Source organism: Durio zibethinus, chromosome 23, assembly GCF_047325235.1.
Source record: "Durio zibethinus cultivar Kanyao isolate XHJ-2024 chromosome 23, ASM4732523v1, whole genome shotgun sequence".
NCBI classification, from domain to species: domain Eukaryota; kingdom Viridiplantae; phylum Streptophyta; class Magnoliopsida; order Malvales; family Malvaceae; genus Durio; species Durio zibethinus.
Genome location: NC_143184.1, coordinates 5,844,096 through 5,864,898, shown reverse-complemented (window position 1 = coordinate 5,864,898; position 20,803 = coordinate 5,844,096). Strand labels below are relative to the sequence as shown.

At 32.6% G+C, this 20,803-nt stretch overlaps 4 protein-coding genes and 1 pseudogene across 5 annotated transcripts; 3 read left to right on the top strand and 2 right to left on the bottom strand.

Annotated features, from left to right (window-relative positions):
• Positions 1 to 620: 620 nt before the first annotated feature.
• Positions 621 to 3,302, top strand: LOC149512149 (polyamine oxidase 2-like; annotated as a pseudogene).
• A 543-nt stretch (positions 3,303 to 3,845) lies between these two features.
• Positions 3,846 to 7,930, top strand: LOC111314314 (mitochondrial import inner membrane translocase subunit TIM44-2-like). Its single transcript, XM_022915527.2, has 14 exons — positions 3,846 to 4,062; positions 4,161 to 4,261; positions 4,374 to 4,436; positions 4,545 to 4,620; positions 5,301 to 5,345; positions 5,428 to 5,844; positions 5,952 to 6,020; positions 6,203 to 6,267; positions 6,400 to 6,468; positions 6,556 to 6,628; positions 6,741 to 6,845; positions 7,138 to 7,209; positions 7,314 to 7,376; positions 7,643 to 7,930. The coding sequence occupies exons 1-14, from the start codon at positions 3,988 to 3,990 to the stop codon at positions 7,772 to 7,774; spliced, it is 1,425 nt and encodes a 474-aa protein (XP_022771262.2). The 5' UTR covers positions 3,846 to 3,987; the 3' UTR covers positions 7,775 to 7,930.
• Positions 7,835 to 9,927, top strand: LOC111314315 (uncharacterized). 2 transcript variants are annotated; one of them, XM_089752093.1, is made up of 3 exons: positions 7,835 to 7,959; positions 9,057 to 9,122; positions 9,247 to 9,927. In XM_089752093.1, exons 2-3 carry the CDS (start codon positions 9,082 to 9,084, stop codon positions 9,806 to 9,808), a joined length of 603 nt encoding a protein of 200 aa, XP_089608219.1. In that variant the 5' UTR covers positions 7,835 to 7,959; positions 9,057 to 9,081; the 3' UTR covers positions 9,809 to 9,927. The 2 variants fall into 2 exon arrangements, with proteins under 2 accessions (XP_089608219.1, XP_022771265.1); XM_022915530.2 differs by lacking the exon at positions 7,835 to 7,959 and having other exon boundaries at positions 8,978 to 9,122.
• Positions 9,928 to 12,807: 2,880 nt separating this feature from the next.
• On the bottom strand, positions 12,808 to 14,548 carry LOC111313451 (transcription factor MYB14-like). The gene is made up of 3 exons (XM_022914131.2): positions 14,328 to 14,548; positions 14,053 to 14,182; positions 12,808 to 13,484 (listed from the first exon to the last, which is right to left on the bottom strand). The coding sequence occupies exons 1-3, from the start codon at positions 14,458 to 14,460 to the stop codon at positions 12,932 to 12,934; spliced, it is 816 nt and encodes a 271-aa protein (XP_022769866.2). The 5' UTR covers positions 14,461 to 14,548; the 3' UTR covers positions 12,808 to 12,931.
• Positions 14,549 to 17,722: 3,174 nt separating this feature from the next.
• On the bottom strand, positions 17,723 to 20,541 carry LOC111314313 (protein root UVB sensitive 2, chloroplastic-like). The gene is made up of 10 exons (XM_022915525.2): positions 20,408 to 20,541; positions 20,185 to 20,316; positions 19,965 to 20,053; positions 19,766 to 19,850; positions 19,505 to 19,564; positions 19,315 to 19,408; positions 19,113 to 19,210; positions 18,760 to 18,939; positions 18,443 to 18,565; positions 17,723 to 18,357 (listed from the first exon to the last, which is right to left on the bottom strand). The coding sequence occupies exons 1-10, from the start codon at positions 20,417 to 20,419 to the stop codon at positions 17,932 to 17,934; spliced, it is 1,299 nt and encodes a 432-aa protein (XP_022771260.1). The 5' UTR covers positions 20,420 to 20,541; the 3' UTR covers positions 17,723 to 17,931.
• Positions 20,542 to 20,803: the final 262 nt, after the last annotated feature.

The following is a 20,803-nucleotide window of genomic DNA, read 5'->3' as shown; positions in this document are numbered from 1 at the left end:
ATTTGCAAGGAAGGGTGCATGACTGTTGGGCCTTGCAACGAGGAGTCGGCAAAGAGAACGGCCCCTGCAACAAGTACACTATGTGCCAACTTTTGGTTCGGTTGAGCTACAGGTTATACGTGCCAACTTAAAGCTTTATTAAGTTGGGTTTCGCTGAAATAAAGTTCTATTAAGTGTTAAATTTACCATGCAACTTGAACAAATTTTATATTTTAGTGGATTCATTTGACTGCAACTATTTCTTTATTCTCTCGAGGTCTTTAATTAGTTAATTTAACTTTGGGTTCTAACATGAGAAGTTTTGGCTTTAATTTGCAGAGGTTGGCTTGAGTCTTATCAGCTTTGGCATCTTTTTCTCATTTCTTGGTGTAATTATCTTCTTTGATTGGGGTCTGTTCGCTTTAGGATATGTAAAGCTTTTTTCAGAAACCATTTACTTTGATGTAGATTATATGACACAATATAATTATTCATTATATTTCAATATTCTAACTTTCTGACATTATGTAGTCAGATATTATGGTTAGCAAGGGTGGTAATTTTTTTTAATTGTTAATTGTTAATATGCGCCAACTTTGGGTTTAAGTGGTAAAAGATAAGAACTGGTTTTGAAGGTAGTAATGGTTATTGAACTACAGGAGGTTGTTGTGAAGAAGTTCCTAGACCAGGATTTTTCAAGCACTGCTTTGGATGAGTTCAAAAGAGGTAAGCAACTTTTAAGCATCTATGTTTCTTATCAAAATGATAGTACAATGTGATTTTAGATATTTTAGTTTATTCATTCTTTTCCTTTAAATATCTGGCCATATACAAACTTCAGACAAGCATCCATGCTAAGGTTATGGCAGTTAAAATAAGTTCAAAATCACTGATCCTGATTTTTGTTATTCTCTTTAATTTAAAGTGCGAATAATGTGTTGACTGTGTCATCCAAATGTTGTTCTACTCGCCCTCTAAACCTCTCTACCATTACCGAGTTTCTTCAAAGGTTAGAGTCTATGCCTACATATTGTTATCTTATCTTCTTAATGAGTTGAACTTTATGCAAAGTAATAAAGATGCAATATGAAATTGGCAGTCTATGACTACTAACATGCACGTGTATTCATGTGATACACATGTGGATGGTCTTTGAAGTTCTAAATTGTGCAAACGTTATTTTTTTTTTCGAGGAATCTTATAAAGATTCTTCATCATCGTCATTCTCAAATTGATGAAAAGCGTAGAATTAAGATGGCTCTTGATGTGGTATAGGGTTAATTGCTCCTGCAATTGTTTTATTTAGGATGTGACAACCACATAAAAAATTTCAAATTTGTTTTCATTTTGCAGGCAAAGGGCATGAATTGCCTACACGCTAGCACACCTGCCATTGTTCATCGTGATTTGAAGTCTCCTAATCTTTTAGTTGATAAAAACTGAATTGTGAAGGTAAATGATGTTTAATATATAAAAACATCATATACTAGGTGTGTAAATGAGAAGTTATAAGGAGTCTGCATTAGTGTAGTTTTTTTGTGCTAATTTCTCTAAGCTTCCTAGAGCTGCAAGCGGGCAATCTACCAAATGTGTCCTATGTCCTCTTCGGTTTATGCAGCAGTTAGGCTACTTATTAGTTGTGACATAGTTTAATATGAATTGCTATCCTTGTGGGATCATGGTTACTATGACTAGCATATCTGATATGGCATTTGACTATATTCTCACAATTATGCTCATAATCTTATAACAATAAATAATTAAATAAATTCACTGGCTTCAAACTCCTATAGAAAACCTTAAAGAAAGAATAATAACAAAAAAAAAGATAGTGCAGACCTACTAGATGAGTTGAAATCTTTAATGGATCAAAGAAATCAATTGGTTATGCCCACTTTAAATCTATGCACATGGAGATTGTATGTAAATTCTATGACATACTGTGTCGTGAAGTTCAATCAAGGTTTAAGGGCAGAGAAGCATCTTGACATCCTGTAGTTCACTGTAGGCTTCCAATAGTATTAACTAAATTTAAACGTTTCTTGAACCTACAGATTCAGTTTATTGACATCTGACATCTTGAACCCACAAATTTAGTTACTATTAGCATATAAAGAAAATTAGTAAAAATTAAATTAAAAATTGCTACTTGAGGCATTGAACTTATAATTTCATTTTGTGAAATTAAATCATGTTCTAACCTTTGCTTAGAAACTGCTTTTAAGTTGCTTATTATGATGCTTCTCAACTACATTGACTTTTTTCCTTTCTTTTGCCTAACTTATAAACTTGCACGTTCTTCTTCTTACAACTTTTTGTTTCTATTATCTTCTATCTGCAGGAAGAGCTGTTACTTGGTGGTCACGGGCTCATGGTCAGTGGCTATCTTCCTGCCACAAACACTATTGCCAGAGGTCTTGACATCTGCTTGAGCCACAGGTAATTTAACTTGAATAATTAGTTCACTAGTTGGAATGTTCTGTAGCATAGATGTGAGTTTATCAGTTAATGTTTATCGTTGTAATGTATTTTGTCCTAGGGTTACAAAAATAGTAAGGTGCTACAATGGAGTGAAGGTTACTGTGGAAGATGGAACTATTTTTGTGGCAGATGCTGTTATTGTTGATGTTCCTCTAGGTGTACTAAAAGCCAAAAGCATCATGTTCGAACCAAGGCTTCCAGAGTGGAAGGAAGCAGCCATTGATGACCTTGGAGTGGGGATTGAAAATAAAATAGCGTTGCACTTTAACAAGGTATTTTGGGCTAATATGGAGTTTTTAGGAGTTGTTGCTGTGACAATTTATTATTGCAGCTATTTTCTAAACCTTTCACAAGGCCACGGGTCATTCTGTCCTTGTGTATATGCTTGCTAGGCAGCTGGCCAGAGACATTGAGAAAATGTCTAATGAAGCTGCTGCAGATTTTGCTTTTACGCAACTCAGGAAGATCCTGGTGAGTCAATTTTTCAAAGATATATTTTGTTCTAAAGTTTGTAGGATTCTCCTACCTAAGAACTGAAATGTGGGATTCTTGAGGATTTATAAACTTTATTCATCTGTGTCAGTTTGTTGCACCAACAGTTTTAGATGCTTTATTTAAGTTAAAAAAACTTTTACATTATGATAAGACTATGTTTTGTTATAAACTTTCACAAATAGTACGTTGCTTTGCACTTTTAAGCACATATTCACACTGAGTTATAATTGCACGAGTAAATTCAACTATGATATAGTCAAATTACAATTTTGTGTGCAATACTCGTGTTTGTATCCATAGTTGTACCGATCTTTTTATTGATTCTGTAGTTCACTGTAGGCTTCTAATAGGATTAACTAAATTTTAATGTTTCTTGAACCCACAGATTTAGTTTATTGACATCCTGACGTACTTTTCACAATTGGCAACTAAGATTTTCATTTCTGAATGTTTCAAGTTTAGATTTGACCTTTGTGCAATTTAATCAATTGGTTGAACAAAGTCAATTTGTTTCATGCTCCAAGTTAGTTTTAAGTTGTAATGTTTTCATAGTTAAAACAAATCCACAAGATAGCGTGGACTTGCTAGCTAGTATATATAATTCACGCACAAATTATAGGTCAAATTATTTTTAGTAACTTTCTTAGATTTGCTCTATGCTGTAATATTTTTAAACCTTTTTTTACGTTTAATAAATCTAAATTCTAAATTATTATTTCACATAATTTCACTAATCGAAAAGTGAAAACCCTAGTTTTACTCTTTAGGCAAGAGTACCATTTAATTTCAAAGTCTTTTTGCAACAAAATAAATTTTAGTTTATCCCATTAACCAAACAACCTCTAACTTTTCAGTTGTTTGCTTGTCTGTCGTAAATTTTTAATTGTTTTCTTGTTTGCCAAGAACAAAGAATTAATTACTTTCCAGAACAAGAAAAATACCCCAATTTTGTACCACATTATATATATGTAAAGAAAAGAAGACCACCTATTTTTTTTTACCCTACAAGGTTTTCTCAAGAAAATTTGGTTGATGGCTACTAGAAAGCTGGTTCGAGATTTTTTCATTGCAAGACAGCCCCTTTTTCTTCGCCTCACGTCTCAACAGGTATAAAGCTGCTTGCTTGGTTCTGGAAGATTGTAAATTTTTGTTATTTTTTTTCCAATTAATCTTTGATTTTTTTGGGTGGGGGTTTGGTGTTTTAGGGTTTGAGACTAAGATTACTATCCGGAAATGGGTACTCCAGTAATCGACGGTTCAGTGTTTTCAATGAGTTCTCTAAGAAAATTAAGAGCGAAGTTAACAGGTGTTTTGAACCTACTAATACTTTTCATTTTGAGAAGGTTAAAAAAATAATTTTCCTTAACTTTTTTTTTGTTGATTAATTATGTTTTTGGGACATTATGAAAATATTGTAGAAATCCGGAATTTCAACACTCGGTTGAGGAACTAAAGGGCAAAGCAGAAGAGCTGAAATTTAGGTACTTTTTCTTGTATTACAATAAACACTTTATGTTTTGCATAATATTAGTCTTATTAGGGAAATAGGCTAAGACATAGTGCCTGAGATGGTGAAATTGCGAATGCAGAAGGAAGCAGACAACTGAGCAGCTCTACAAACAGGTGGATGGTGTGTGGACAGAGGCTGAAGCTACGGCTAAAAAGGTTAGGTTCAAATATATCTTCTCTTCCTATAGTTCTTTCAGGGATTTGCATGTGTTGTTTATTTACCCAAACTAATTATGCTGACACTATGTTATGTATCTATTATGTGTTTTTTCCAAATTGTTTTTCCTTCTAATGCATATTTATGGAAGTTACTTGATACCCAAAAACTATACTTATCTTTCCTTGTGTATTTTGTATCCAATACATTTTGTGGAATTAACTTGTAATCCGGCTTAATCATCAAGTTTGACTTTAGTATTTGACTATTGCTTAGACATTGGGCTGATTTGGATAAAAAGCTAAGGATGATTACTGAAAAAAACCTCCCATAGATTTTATATTGCACAGTTCTGTTAATGTATATATACAAGTACATACATATGTTGTTCGTATGCAATGTGTTACCCTATGATGATTTCCATGGTTGCCTCTCTTATGTTCAGCCACAGTTCAGGTAATCTAGATTCTATATTCTTCACTATGTGGATTGATATGAGGTGAATCAGCTCTGGTATTCTTGTTGCTAGTTCAAATTATTGTGTTTCTCATTGTAATTTAACCCTTGGTTCTGAGATGTCAAGCAGGTTTTGTCTGTTTTGAATGTGAATCTTTGATGGAGCTGTTCTGTATGTTAGTGATACCTAAATCATATTTGATTGGTATTATGTTGTTTGTAGGTTTCTGCCAACATGAAGGAGACAATCTCAGCTGCCAAAGAGGAGGTTTACTTTTCATTCAGATAGTTGGCCTACTAAGTATGTCCATGACCACTTTTTAATAAGTTACTCCATATTATTGATTTAGGTTAAGGAAACTTTTGGGATTGGAAAGGAAGAGTCTTCACAGTCAACCAGTACTTCAGCTCAGCATGTTGCTGATGTGAAGGATGGAGGTAAGTCATCATCCAGGGAACAGAAATATGAGCAGTCTGGGTCTGGTGAAACTGCAGAAACTATATTTGGAAAATTTAAGTCAGGCATTTCTTCTCCGAAGGTTTCTTTGGCTTTCCAAAGGTTGAAGGAAGCAAAGGTTGTTGATTTAGCAAAGAAGGGATATGACATTGTTAAGGATGAGTTAAGTGGTAATCCAAGTAAGAGAAAGCACCTGGAGTATGCTCCCCCTCCCTCATCAACAGCTGAAAGAAGTACAAGAACTGATATTGTTGTTTTGCCATCTAAGGAGTCCCGTTGGAGTAAAAAGTGGGAGGCATTCAAAGGGAAGGTAAGTTTATTGTCGGTACTGAGTTTACTGAAATATCACTAAAAGGTTTCACCTATTACTTATGTTTTTCTGCTTATTTGAATGGATTTTTTTTCTCTTATGCATAGATGCAAGGTCATCCTTTATTCAAGCATGTTAGAGGGATTAGTGAACCTGTTTTGACAAAGGGCCAAGAGGTAAGTTTCCATCCTTTTGCCTTTTTCTTGCCCACTGTCCTTCTAGTTCTTTTGCTTACTATTTATTCTGGTTATGATGCATGCTCTATTTATTGCCTTTGCAATTTGTGAAATCTGGAAAAAAAATCTACAGATACTTTTTCATTTAACTGGTTGAAATTATTACATGGCTGAATTGGCAGATTGCAGAGGATATGCGTGAAAGATGGGAGACCAGTGATAACCCCATTGTTCACAAAATTCAAGAGTATGCTACTCAATTCTTCTTGTGTTTTTATTCTTTCCCCCTGCTACTTTGCAAGTAATCTTTCAACACAAGATTTAGAGAGTTATTGATGTGATATTTTGGATGCTGATTCCGTAATTCTTGTTTTGACAGTATAAATGAGAGTATCTTTCAAGAAACAGATGCTGCAGCATCATGCAAAGAAATATGTCGACGAGATCCGTATGGTCACCTCTCCTTTTTTTTTGCTTCAGTGTTTTTTGTTCCTTGTCTTGATAACTCCACGGAATTCTTTGGTGCATGGAGTAGGTCATTCTCATTGCCAGAGTTTGTGGCGGAAGTTCAGGAATCTATCAGACCTGTCCTTAACGCATATGTAAAAGTGAGTATGGGGTTCTGCTGGCCTATAGTCTAATGTTTTATCTTTTCCTATAAAAAGGATGTTTCAGATGGTGGCAGTCTCTAATAATAAACAAAAAATTTTATACACGTAGGGAGACGTTGAAACTTTGCAGAAGTATTGCAGTCCTGAAGTTATTGACAGGTGCAAAGCTGAGCATACTTTTTATAGGAGCCATGGCATGTTTTTCAATAACAAGGTAAGAAAGTGATGATTTTGTTAAATGCTGTATATGCTAATGCCCTATTACATGGATTTTGATAAGATGGTTATCTTTAAGCATAGTTGTGTGAAGTTTTCTGGTGTTTGTTGTAACAAAAATCAGTAAGAAAACACTGACCTGATATAACCCAATGTGGTTATAAATTTTCATGGCCTTTGTAAAAGTCAGGTTGCAGATAGCAGTCAGGATGAGTTGGTTATAAATTTCATGTTAAAATATGTTCTTGATATGAAGTGCTGTTACTAATTTGGGCCTACTTTTGCTGCAGATTCTACATGTATCTGATGCAGAAGTTAGAGAGACCAAAATGATGGGGAATTCCCCAATTATCATTTTGGCAGTATGAGTTTCTTCTTCTGATTCAATTTCTTTCTTACTTAATTTTAAGCTACTGAAGGTTTTTGAAGCTTATTCTGGTTTCCTTTGCTTTTTCAATGTTCACAGTTTCAAACACAGCAGATCCACTGCATACGTGATAGAGAGGGTAAGATAACGGAAGGAGGGAAGGTAAATGACAAACTATTTTGCTGTTTTTCATGCTTTTCTGGTCATCTATGTATAATTATCTGTACAGAGGCTGCTAGGTTAAATTGTGTATGAAATTAACTACAATAATTTGAAACTTAGGTATTCTATAAATCAGTTGGAGATGTGTCAGTATTCTGTCCATACCTTTGCTTTTTTAGATTTTGATCTTTGAGTTAACATCTCGTGTATCGTAAACATTAACAATGTGTTGATTCAGATCTTCTAAAATTTTGTCTTTTTACTAGGATACAATCCACACTGTGTATTATGCCTGGGCCATGCAGCAAGTGGATGTAGAAGAACTTGGAGAGGGTGCCCTCTACCCAATATGGAAGCTTAGAGATATGCAACAAATGGGTGTAAAAGCCCTCATCTAGTTCCTTATATGGTCGATATCCTCTTATTAATGGATGTTGTATGATTTGACCCCTCCTGCTTTGATATATTTTTTTCTGCTGATCCTCTCTGGATTTTGTTAGTTTCTCTGCCAGGGAGAATTTTAGCTGAGCAAATAAAGGAATTTTTACCGAGCATATTCGTAATCATTTATTTTTGGGATCAGGTTTGCCTGACAATTTTTTTTAATGCAGTTTTCTTTGCATTCAATGGTAGAGGAATTTCAACCATGCTGCCATCGGATGGATTAACATGATAGGAATTCCTTTGCCTGAGATTGTTAGCCTTTTTCCTTTTTGACTTGGTAGATATATTGTTGGGTAATGCTTAGCTTAACTTAAAGATATTGATGGATGGTTAGGCATAAAGGAAATATGGCCTTCAATATCTGTCGGCAATGAGTAATGATCATTTGCTGTTGGGATACTTTCAACTTATACGCAACTAACCAACCAAAGCATCTTTGAAAAGTTGGGAAAATGGAAAGGCAAGAGTTTGGATGGATTGTTCTCACGGATTGAGAAAAAAAAAATTGAGACAAGGCCATTCATAGCCTCCGTCTAACCACCTATATAAGGTATCCTGTGAATATGTGGGTTGCATAAGGGAGGTACTTTTTGCGTAAGGGAATAAATACTAGTGTGACAAGGGTCTAGAAGAGCACCAATTATTAAGTCACCTTGATCTAAAGATGACTTCAAAAAGGAGAAACTAAACAAAAAAAGATTTAGAACCATTTTGATTAAGTGCACTCAATTTTAGGGCCAATTAGGTTTAAGGCTTTGATTTACTTGTTCTCCATGTCATTCAAAAGTTAACTATTAGTCGAATTAATCTATATTCAAAATTCTAAGCAACTCTTAAGAGGTATCATCAATAAATTCAAATTTTAAATCATAATATCTGTAATTTATTTGTCTATCTGGACCACCAATTTCCTTTGTTTTAAATTTTAATATTTTCATTTGCATTTCTCTATTCTCCCCTTTCTTATATAAGTTGATAATCTCATAATCAGTATAGATTTTACATACATTTCAGTAAACTTCAATTATAGTTTCAATTTTTTATACTACTAATTGAAAGAAAGGGGTAAGAAGAATCTAAATTAGTATCCAATTGTGTATGGTTTAGTCAAGGATAAATGTAATTTCCACCTTGTTGTCTTAATTAGCTTAGGATCAAAGCTGGCTTATTATTCTTAATTAAATAAACAGAGTTACTTTACAGCCACCAATTTCCCACTCTCTGATTAATATGCAGTTAGCGTAAGACCTAAGCGAGTCCCATGAAGTTGCCAGATAGAGAACACGAATCATGTAACAAATGGTAACGACAAAGATTCTATCCGTTTTTATAAAGAAGCAATTTAACCCCCTCTTTTTCTACATTGTTATTGCATTTGCATGTCTCCCTATCTCTCACTCTCTGTTTTGTTCATGTCTTGTTTAAGCATAAGTCTTCCTCCAGCTAAGAAGGCATGGAAAAGCTTTACTTCCAAACTTCAAACCAGACTACATAAACTTCACAAATCCAAAGCTATCAAAAAACCCAAGAATAATCGGCTGCAAACAGCTGCTTCGAAAACTACTAGGCCTTCACTTTTCTTGGGGCAACGCCTTCAACGCAACAGGCGACGTCGTGGTCTTCCCTTCTACGTCTCCAAAAATAAAGCTGCGCCAGTTTACATAGATAAGCTCTTTAAAGAGGCTCCTATCACTGAACTGGTGGGGTACTATAATCCTCAGCAACCATCAGAGAAGAGTGATACTGTTGAAAGGGAAAAGAATGTGAAGTTCATTGATCAAGCTGCAGCTGCTGGTGCAGAGGCAGGAACAAGCAAGGATGGAGAAAAGCAGGGAGATGAAAAATCTAGCGTGGGCGATGATATGTGGGAATCGATAGGACTGGCGTCGCCTATACTGCATGGAATAGATGCAAGAGCAGAGGAATTTATTGCAAGTTTCCGAGCTGAAATGGAGCGTCAGGAAATTATGGCACGTAGCGCTTATTAGTTAGTTCTTACTTTTCTTTTCGGTGTCTTCACGGTTAGTGATACGAATCTTATCAAACATCCAATGAAAAATATATATCCAAATGAAAATGAAAGTGGATATGAGATTACGAGTACAAATACGATGCTGAATATAATTTTAAAATTTTATTAGATAAAAAAAAATATATATATATAATATTATACCTATTCATATCATGTATATATATTTAATATATAATTTTTTATTAAATAATATAAATTATTATTTTAAATTAATTAAATTAATATATTTTTATTGAAAAATATATATTTATAAAAAAAATTACTTAAATATATAATATAAAATTAAAAATTAAAAAATTTTTAATTTTTTACTTTTTGTTAAAAGTCATAGGTATAAAAATTATTCATGTCTATTAAATACTTATAAGAATGAAGATATAGATATATTTAAAATACTCGTTAGATATGAATACAAAGATAAAAATAATATAAAATTACAGAAATGAAAATAAAAAATAATTTATTTTACCATACCTTATCTATTGACATCTTTAATTAATCTATCTCAACCCTATTTGTGGATGACTTGCAGCAGTTTCGTCACCTTTAGCTACAATATTGATGAAGCAACTCTACTCTTTTTGCCTATATTTTATACAACAAAAAATTATTGCTACCATCGTCGAAGCTTACAATGTTTTAATTATTTAATTTTTAAAGATTATATTTGATTCATAAGATTGTGATATGATATGATAAGATATGATAAAATGATATTATAAATAGAAATAAATTAATAATATTATTATATTTTATATTTAATGTGTGTAAAAATTAAAATAAAATTATTTTATTTATTGATTAAAATTATTTTCTTCAAAGTTTATAAAATTTAAATTGCTAATATAATTTTTAAGCGTATAATAAGACATATAAGTTTCGGATAATAAAATTATCTTATGTTAAGAACATGATTAATTTTCGTTATAATTTTATCTTTTTCTTTAAATATAAATTAAATATAATATAAAATAATTATCATCTTATCCTTTTTATTATCTTATAAACCAAATATAATATGAGCATCTAAGGTAAGCATAGCCACTAATTTATACATTAATATGTTATTGTTATAAACATTGATTTTGTTCTAATCTATTTTAAAACAAAAATGAAAGTGCAGAGTTAACCAGGTAATTATAAAAGTATTGTGTTTGTCAAAAGAACATTTTAGTTGCTTTCGGATATTTGATTTAATAGATGTATGTGTTTTTTTTTTAAAAAGTTAAGTTCAAATTTCATCCTTTAAATTAAAAAAAATTATGATTTATCTTTCCTGATCATGATAAATTTCAAAGATCGATGAATTCATCTATATCTTAAAATATAAAGGCTTTCATATGCCTTAGATACCGTGAAAATATAAGACTATTGAATTAAAAGATTTATTTTTTCACCTTTTCTGCATGCTTGAATAGATGCATGGAATGTATATCGGTTGAATGATTTCTGAAATCTACTCAAACTCAAACTATGTAATCACCATCATAAAATTCAAAGCATTGGTGTCTATTTCATATTGTTCTCTCTTTCTCCCTCCCCTACCCCAATCGATTGCTTGAGTAAATAATCTCTTTGTTGGAAAGCAAGTATACAATGATCACGTTGAGAAAATCAAGTTTTCTTTTATGATCTGGTTTCAAAATATATTTTTGATAACTCCATATCTGAGACAAAATCTATCGCCCATTATTGAATAATTTGGTGGAGCCTGTAGATCAATAAAGAAATACTTATTCAAATTTTTTGTCTTAGAGAATTGAGAAAAGCAACTAACTAGTCATTGTCAAATTGAAGTCTACTGGCCATTTTTTTTGTAAAAAAAAGAAAAAAAATTTAAAGTGAGGAGATTTTTTCAGTTTTGGATTCAGGGGTATTATAGGTTTTAAGGATAATTTATATTAGATTTATAACTAGGTCATTAAAAAGTATTACTGCAGTAAAAATCAAATTTATATTTAAAAAGTAAAATATTTGATTTTTATAAATTCAACCAACTCATTTTAACATTAGTGGCCATTTTAAAATGCCTATATCTCTTTTTGTTTAGTGGCAAGGGAAGAATTTTAAATTTTTTAAGTGAAATTTGTAAAATTTTTTATTAAAAATAATTTGATAAAAATTTTAATAAAAAATCTATGCCGATAAAATTCAATGAAAATAATTAACAATATGTGAAAAATATTATTGAAAATGTAGTTTATAATTAAAACTTGATCAATGTTTTTTCAATTGTAAATATTTTATCAAAATTTTTTGCTAAAAATACCTTTTTAAAAAATTTATTAATATTTATTAAAAAATTTATTAATATTTGTTAAAAAATTTTGAAATTTTGTATACTTTATTTTTATAATAAAATTTTTTAATTTATTGATTTTAATTTTTTAAAACATTTTAATAAAAAATTTTATGAATTTTGCATTAAAATTTCATCTAAATCTTTCAAGCAAATATATATATATATATATATATATTCTGCCGAAATGTTTGGCAGAATCCTACTAACCTGCAAGTAAATCTATCTTGAGTACAAAGTAATGAATTTGTTTTTAACAGAAAATATGTAGTATTGTAAAACTTAATCGCATGTGTTTCCCAGCGTGCAAATGAGCTTTTCGTCCTGCAATTATTACTCATAATTTAAACCATATCTTGAAATTAATTGTTTACATGGATCATGATGATGAATGTAAGCTTTCTTTTTTTTTTTTAAATTAATGAACTCAAGTGTTTGGCTTCACAGCTGATCAAGCACTACTTTTTTGTATGAAAGTATGAAAAAGATTATAAAAGTATATGCCAGTCTTTGACAAATACGCACATTAATTGTAGTTTTGTTTGACAAGCACTGCAAGTTGGTTATTGCTGCCCTAATTATTCTATTTTGGAGTGTATGAATTTGCACGTTTTGACAATTTCAAGATCGTTGAACATTGTTTTCATTTTATGGTCTTCAACAAGCTAAATGATGTTGTTTTTTATCTTCATTCCAACCTGAATAATAATGAGGGTAAAAATTGAAAGAAAAAAAAAAGGTTTATAGTTGACGTGAACAATAAGTTAATTATACCACTACTCAAATTTCTGGTAGTTCTGGTAAATCCCCAGCTCTTGTGAAAAGATCATACCAAAAATCCACGTTGGTATCAATATCATATAGATTTGAAGCATAGTAGTCATTGACTGGTTCCAATGATGCTAGTGGGGAGCTTGGAAAGTATTGATGAGGTTGTGGGTCAGAACCAACAACTTGAAAGTCGCTGGCCATGCTTGAATTGTCAGCCGACAATACTTCTGACCAGAAGTTCTCGTCGATTTCAGAGAAATCTTCATGCATTTCAATCTTCATGCACATGTTACTATTGTTTTCGCTTGTCGTTAATGTGGAAACCTCGCTGCTCGATTCTGTTGGGGAAACTTCCCTGTATCCTGGTCTATCTGCAGTTACAGGGCTTAGAAAATTCACGGGTTCTTGTTCCTTTTGGGTGTCTTTGGATGAATCAATGACTTGGTGCTCGTTGTCATTGAAGCCATGGTTCTGTTTCAGCCTCTTCTTCAAGTGGGTGTGCCATACATTTTTAATTTCATTGTCTGTTCTTCCCGGTAATCTCGCCGCGATTGCCGACCATCTGAAAAAAGCGAAGAAAAACCAAAAGAGAATCAGATTCAGCTTTTGGCAGTAATTTTTAAATGAAATAACTGATGCAAAGACTTGTTTTTTAGTGTCAGAAGGAGAAAAATTAAATGCAGTGACCACAGTGCTGATCTTGTTTGATAGTTGAACTTTTGAAACGTGTTTATAACATGCATTTCGACAATCACAGCAAGGAATCTTCTCAGTCCCACATGTTTCTAGGATTATATTAATACCAAATTGATATTAAAAATGGTTATCAAACCAATGTGCTCTATTAATTAACAGCGTATTCAAATATCTTCAAAGTTCAAACTAATAAATAAAACTAGAAACTATCCAAAAGAATCACAGTTTTTTTTTTTTTTTTTGATGGATCAATCAATTTAGTTTCACTGCTCAATACCTTAATTGATCTTCATATGCATCAAAATGGATGAACTTAAATCCTACTATTTTGGTTTTGGATAATGTTTTGTTTTAAGGTATGATGAGGCTGAAAGTGAGATAATAGTAGAAGTTTAACTAGTTTCTGGGAACAGAGGAATTCAATCAATACGCACCTATTACCAAGCGTTTCATGTAAGTTGATTATGGTATTCTCTTCTTCTCTGGTGAAGTTCCCTCGTTTAATGTCTGGCCTCAAATAGTTTGTCCAACGTAGTCTGCAACTCTTTCCACATCTCAATAAACCTGGGAAAAGAACAAGAAGAAAAGACGAGCAAAATATCAAAACCAAGATAATCAAAATTTGATCAAACATACGAGTCATAAGCTTGTTTTGAAACAAATCAAGGTTGTCAAAATCTGATGCATTTTTGTTAGACAAGTAAATTACCGGCTTGTTTTGGGAGTGCTCGCCAGTTGCCATGGCCATAGAGTTTAATGTAATCGATGAGAATCTGATCTTCTTCAGGGGTCCAAGGACCTTTCTTTAATCCCATTTTCTCACAGCATGGAGCTCTCACCATTGTTCTCTCTCGCTTTCAAAGCTGAACGAACTTTAGCTACCTTGTTAGCTCTGTTTTGAGATGCCAATAACTGACTATATAAGCTAAAAATAACAGTATGTGTGGGGTTATATATAAATATTAGTACATCATAAGAGTTGAGTCAAAAAAACACCAAAAGCAAAAGTTGGGCTGTACCAAAAAAAAAAAAGTCCAAAGTGTACCATTACATTATTAGTATTATATTTTTCATATTTTTTTTCAAAAGGCAGATCCACGCCCAGGATTTCTAGGAAATCTCCTTTCTTCAGATCACTCTCTTATTGAGGTATAATGTGGTGATGGGATGGGAAGGGAGGGGTCGAGTGATGAAATTAAGAAAACGTGGGGACATATCATTTATGTGCGCAAGTGGATGAACTTTTCATGCAAATTCAGCTCAATTTCAAGTATTCAACCGGTGGCATTGAGTGCTTAAATATTTTGGTAACAACTGTACTTCAAATGTTTATTGGAACACAAGAAGTAGATTTTAGTGTTTTACTTGGTCAAAATTGAACCACAAACCCAGTTCATTACAGTACTTCCAGGACCATCTTTTTCCCTTCCCTTTTGTATCTCTGTTTTAACCTTTATGTGATCTTCTATTTTGCTTTGGATTATAACCCATAGTGTAATTATATCTCATAATTTTTTTTTTTGGCATGCTTAATTAGAACCCGTGGAGTTGAATTTGACGAATTTGGTACTATATACTATAATATTTAGACAGAAAAAGAAGAAAGAAGAATATATATATATATATATATATTTATATATATTTGGCATTGTTCGGAAATTGGCATATTAATAGTGTTGAAAATGCAAAGGTCAAGAAAAGCAGCTGGTTCTCCCTGCTCATGCGTGGGTCAAACATGTAACTTTCAGGCCTTAATTGTTACCAAAAATTTTTGCTTGGACTATTAAATATTTTTACACAGATAATTAAAATTCTTTTTGAAAATTTTTTTGACAGAAAATTCCTTCTGAAATTAATCATATGAGATACTAAAAGCAAGTCAAAAATTTTAAAAATAAGGACTTGGGTCATGTAATATAGTTTAGCAGTTGAATAGTCTTAACGAGTACTAGAATTTTAATTCTAATGGTCAAACCTTAATTAATATCAATCAAAATCAAATATAAAAAAAAAATCTTAGCATATATCAATTAAATGTTACAATTAAATACTCTTAGCCTAAACCTTAACAATTTTATGTTATATAGTTTTTTTTTTTTCAATGGACAATCTCTTTTCTGTTGGCACAATGCCTTAAGCATATTTAACAATTACCTAAATTCCTAATTATGATGTTTGCGTAAAAAAAGTCTGCTATTAAGAAATAATTTTTTGTCAAAGAGAAAATTGTAATTTAAATGGGTTAGTCTACTTAAATTATTATAAAAAAGAATATTATTAAAAACCCTCATGATTATATGCAAGTCCAAATTTCCAACACTCAAGTTACAAATTAATTAGGTAAAAAGTCTCTTATTTTTGTCTCACAAATACATAGAATTTTCACTAGCTTCCTTTTGCAGAACATTTTAATCTTTTAAGACTTGGTCCGTGGGATAAATATTTAAATCAAGCTTTTGAAGGGGACCTGATTAATCGAGCTAGCTAGCCTTAACAAATTCCTAACAACACGAGTGAGCTCCTTTTTCATCGGTAAAGAAAAAGCTGATCCCCGACACTATAACTAGATACGGTTTCTATGAAAATCTTGATATGCATGCTTCAAACCATTTAAAATATACGGGATTTTATCATTTATCTAGTGTTTGCTTTGCACGTCTCGTCTCTCTATTTTTCTTATGATCAAATCTCCACTGTATGTTCATTGCTTGCTGCATCAATCTTTCTAAGAAAACTCTTTTTGCGCATGCATGCTAGCTTAATTTAGATAATCTAATGTGAATAATGACCTTGGAGTATGTAAGGAATATCACGAAAATTTTAATGTGTTATAATCGTAATCAAAGTAATTGTATTTGATTAAAAATGAACAAATGATTAAGATGTAATATTATATGCAAGTGTATAACTATTTAATATAACAGGAAAATCACAACTTTTCAAAATGTTACTATTATTTTTATATTTAAAACATTTTTACCTTTTATTTTTTAAAAAAACAAATCATAAAAATAATAAAAAATGAGTCTTAATCAGTGCGTTTTTAATCATTGTACTGGATAGTTTAAAAACAAGGTTTATTGTATTTGACAATGGGGTACGTCTGCCTTTTTGTCCTTTTTTTTTTTCTTCTTTTAAAATGCAAAGTTTCTGGCTTTTTACAAACACAAGCGTGCAAATTTTACTTAGGTTTTCAATTAAGGTGAGATAAAGGTGTATACAATATGTGAAGGTGGATGAAACATAGCCTCCCAATAATTCCTATATGACATGTGCTTAATTAATAGCAGCTGCGGTAGCCCCATTTGTATGGGTCATGATCTACAGCGTCCTTATCCCAAATATTATTCTCATTAAACGCCAAATTTGACATTTTTTTCGAAATGAAAAAGCGTAAGATTTTAAGGGGAAAAAAAAAGAAAAAGAAAAATAGTGTTACAGAAGGACACTCAAAGCAACATGCACGTGACGTGATCCTTTAATAAAATGTTAAAATTTTAATTTTAATGATTAAAATTTAAAATTTGATAATTTTAAATATAAAAAACATCGTTCAAAATACACGAAAATTTAATGGCATTTAGTTTATTTTCCATTTCGATGCGATCTACTTTTAGCTAAAAAAGTGCATCCTCCTACTGTCACAATATTTTTCTTTATTTAAAGATATATATAGTTAAATAGTAATTTAATGAGTAAAATCAGAAGTATAAATCAATCAATGTGTTCATAAGTGTGTGAACCGAAAGAAAGATGTTTGGAAATGAGTTGTTTATGAGTTATCAGCGACCCGCATATTTGAAATCCAGTTAAGCGTTAATCTGTACATATGCTTGTTGTGGACTTTGAAGACCAGGTTTAAGACTGACTTTTGTGCCTATATATATATTCTTTAAAGTACTTGGAGAAGTGACATTGACACAGCAGAAACAGGGAATATTTAATAAAACAAATTAAACTTGAGATATTGAAGTTAAACAACGAATATGCTGCATAAGTTAATGACTCTAGATTGCAGTATACACCACCCCCGACCACTGTTCCTTCTCAAGCGGTTAGTTCATGTTAATAGTTGTTATAATCTATGGAGCCCAATACAACATATTAAACAACAAACAGTGATGATTTTCCCTGTATTTTTCATTCAAAAATTCATATCCATGTTAGTGCAAGTTACATCACTACCTCTCTAAAACAAATGCAATCCTATTTGTAAAATGCAAAAATGGCCTTGACCCCTGTTCCTGCTCAGTTTCTGCAATGTATATCTTCTTTCTTGGGAGTAGAGTGTTGGGTAAACTATGAAATACTATTTAAAATGCAAAACGGCTTCCTGTTCCATCAAGAAAACGATCAGTATGCCAACCTTTGGCCTGCAGCTCAGACAAAAATGGAGTGAACATACTATTCATCTTGTCATAAGCATCTTGCAAGACACTAACACTAGGCTCATGGAAGGACTTCTCCATACTTGCAGCATACGCAGCAACTAGCCATCCTCTTAGTGCATCTTCTCCTATAGCATTATGCTCTAACAACATGTCAGTCCATTTATTTCCATGACTCAAAACAAACTTCTCTTCAGGGAATATTTCTTTCCATTCCTCAAGTTTTGAAGGCTTGACAACCTTGCGCAAAGCCCTTCCTACTTTCACATTCCCAGCATCTTCAATTAGTCGTCCAGGAAATAGGAGATCTTCCCGGTATCTGAGATCAGCAGGACCAGATACCTTTCCAGTCTGAGTTAAGTTCAATTGGAAAAATCAGAGAGATGAAAAATACAAGCAGGCATGAAAGTACTGATTCAAACCATACAAAACAAACCTTTATAAAATCAGCCACAATCATGGCAGTCCTCTGAGGATTCAATGTATTGACTGGAGCAGCTCGCATTTCTTCAACGACACTATATACATGTACGACCGAAAGAAGAGACCCAAAAACCAACTGCAATATCTTATTCATTATCAGCAATCAGAAATTGCCAAGAATTAACACACGCATGTAAAGTAAAAAGCTCCCAGGAGGATACAGAGCAGAAAGAATTAGCATACAAGTCCCAATATTACTGTGCCTTCTCTTGCATCACTAGCAGAACTAAAATAAATGACTGAAATTAGAGATCATTGAAATCTTAATACCTTCCCTTGCATCGATGAACAAAGAGTAGATGCCAACTGAATCCCAACTCCTATTCCAACAACATTGAAAAGTGTTGATATGGCCTCTCCTTTTGCAAATAGGTCACTAAGATTCCCTTCTTTGGCAAATGAAGAATATATAGGTAATCTAGTTGCCCTTGCAGCAACAACTGCCATTCCCTTAACATAGAGAAGCGAAATTCAACAAAGGAGTACTAATTGGGGGAATGAGTAGTATCTATAGTATGTAGTTGTACAATAATGTTTAAACTAAACCAAAGAGGCAAATTTTCAAGCAAAACTAATGGACGTCGGTCTTCAGAAAAGTAAATTAACCAGGAATAAGAGTATACCTTAGCGAAATTACCGAGCCCTGCTACTTCAAGAAAAAGATGAGGACATAAAGGTGAAAGAACTTCCAAACCAGTACCCAAATCATAGAGCACATCAGCTGCAATATTAAAGCCTTCTTGATTTAAAATATTCAATATAACATGAGTAGCATCAAGTAAAAAGTAGTTGACATTCAGCAAAAACTGAAATAAGAATACAAACCCAAAATTCTCCATCGTTTTGGTTCTGAGTCCATTCTTGCACCCAAATTACTACAAATGAGCTTTCCCATATGCTGCATTCCATCCTTCAATATCTGCTCACCAACAAAACAAGCCAAAAACTTTGTACCTAAAAGTACAGATTGGACTGCATATTCAATATGAATTCTTCAACTAAAATAAAAGCTTACCCAACTAACTGCAGTTGCCTGAGCAGGTGTAGGTCGCAAGCCTGCAGCAAATAACAATGACTGCAAAGGAGTGAGAATTTATGAAATGACCTCATATGATATGCTGATAGTCACATTCCAAAATAATGACGAATGTATTCACTTTTGTAAATAAACAGCCCTTTGCCTCCTTTCTTTTCTTTTTTTTTTTTAAATGAAATTTAGAAAACCTCTATAAACAACTGTTACTGCAATTTATCCTTGTAGGTATGAGAAGGAGACCTGAGTTGATAAAACGGATAAAGCTGCGCTGGACAAGTGTTGCAATGCCCGAAATTGTGTGTATCTAAGGTAACCCTCATTCACACTGTCCAAATGAAACACGAAAAAAAAAAAAACTATTAATAATAATTATGTATTCTCAGGCTACTTCCAATCTCAAAAGTTCAACCAGTAAACAAGTAGAAATAAAGAATTTTACCTATATGGATATCCTGTGGGAAAAAACTTGTTTAGGAAAGATTCCACCACCCTATGGTAGACAGGTCTTGAATCATTAACCAGCTTCACCTATATCAAAATAAAAGGAAAGAAATTTATGGAATACCCAGAAGCCATTACTCTTTTAGAAAGCAAAAAAAGCTTAAATTAGCAAACGTAAAATTGTGTGACTGGCAAGTGAAATTCTGGAATACACTCACGGAGAGGTAGCCGTCGGGTTCAAATTCGTAACGGCGAGTGACGGAATCAGAGGATTCGAGCCAGTAAACTGGGACTTCGACTTTGGGTGGTTTCTCTTCACCCGGTTCCTTCTTTTGCATCTTCAGCTTCTCCTGTTTTATTTGTTTTTCAAAACCAAAATAAAAATTAAAAAAAAAAAGAATTTTCACATTAATTTTTGGAGAAGAGAGTTTGAAATGTTACCAGCAAGTTCATTTGAAGCGAGACGATAATTCCTTTTTAGTAAAGCCGCGGGACGATTAGATATTCACGGCGTGAGAGTTGGGGAAAGTCAGCGGAGAAATCGAAACAGGGAGCTTTCCTCTTTCCACGTACGATTTTTTTTTTTGTAAAAATTTGTGGCTTTCTGGTTCGAATTAACGACGCCGTTTCTTTGTCACGGGTTTCGCAGTTTGGATTAGCTTTAGACCATGCTTTGACCCTAATGACTAATTGGCAGTGGGCTCCTAGCCCACAACAGGCAAAGCCGAATAGCAAGCCCATTTCGGATCATGGTCAAGCTATAAAGTTGTTATTTAAGAAACCATGTGAAAAATACGGGCAAAACAGGTTAAAATAATAAAAAAAGTCCTTGAAATT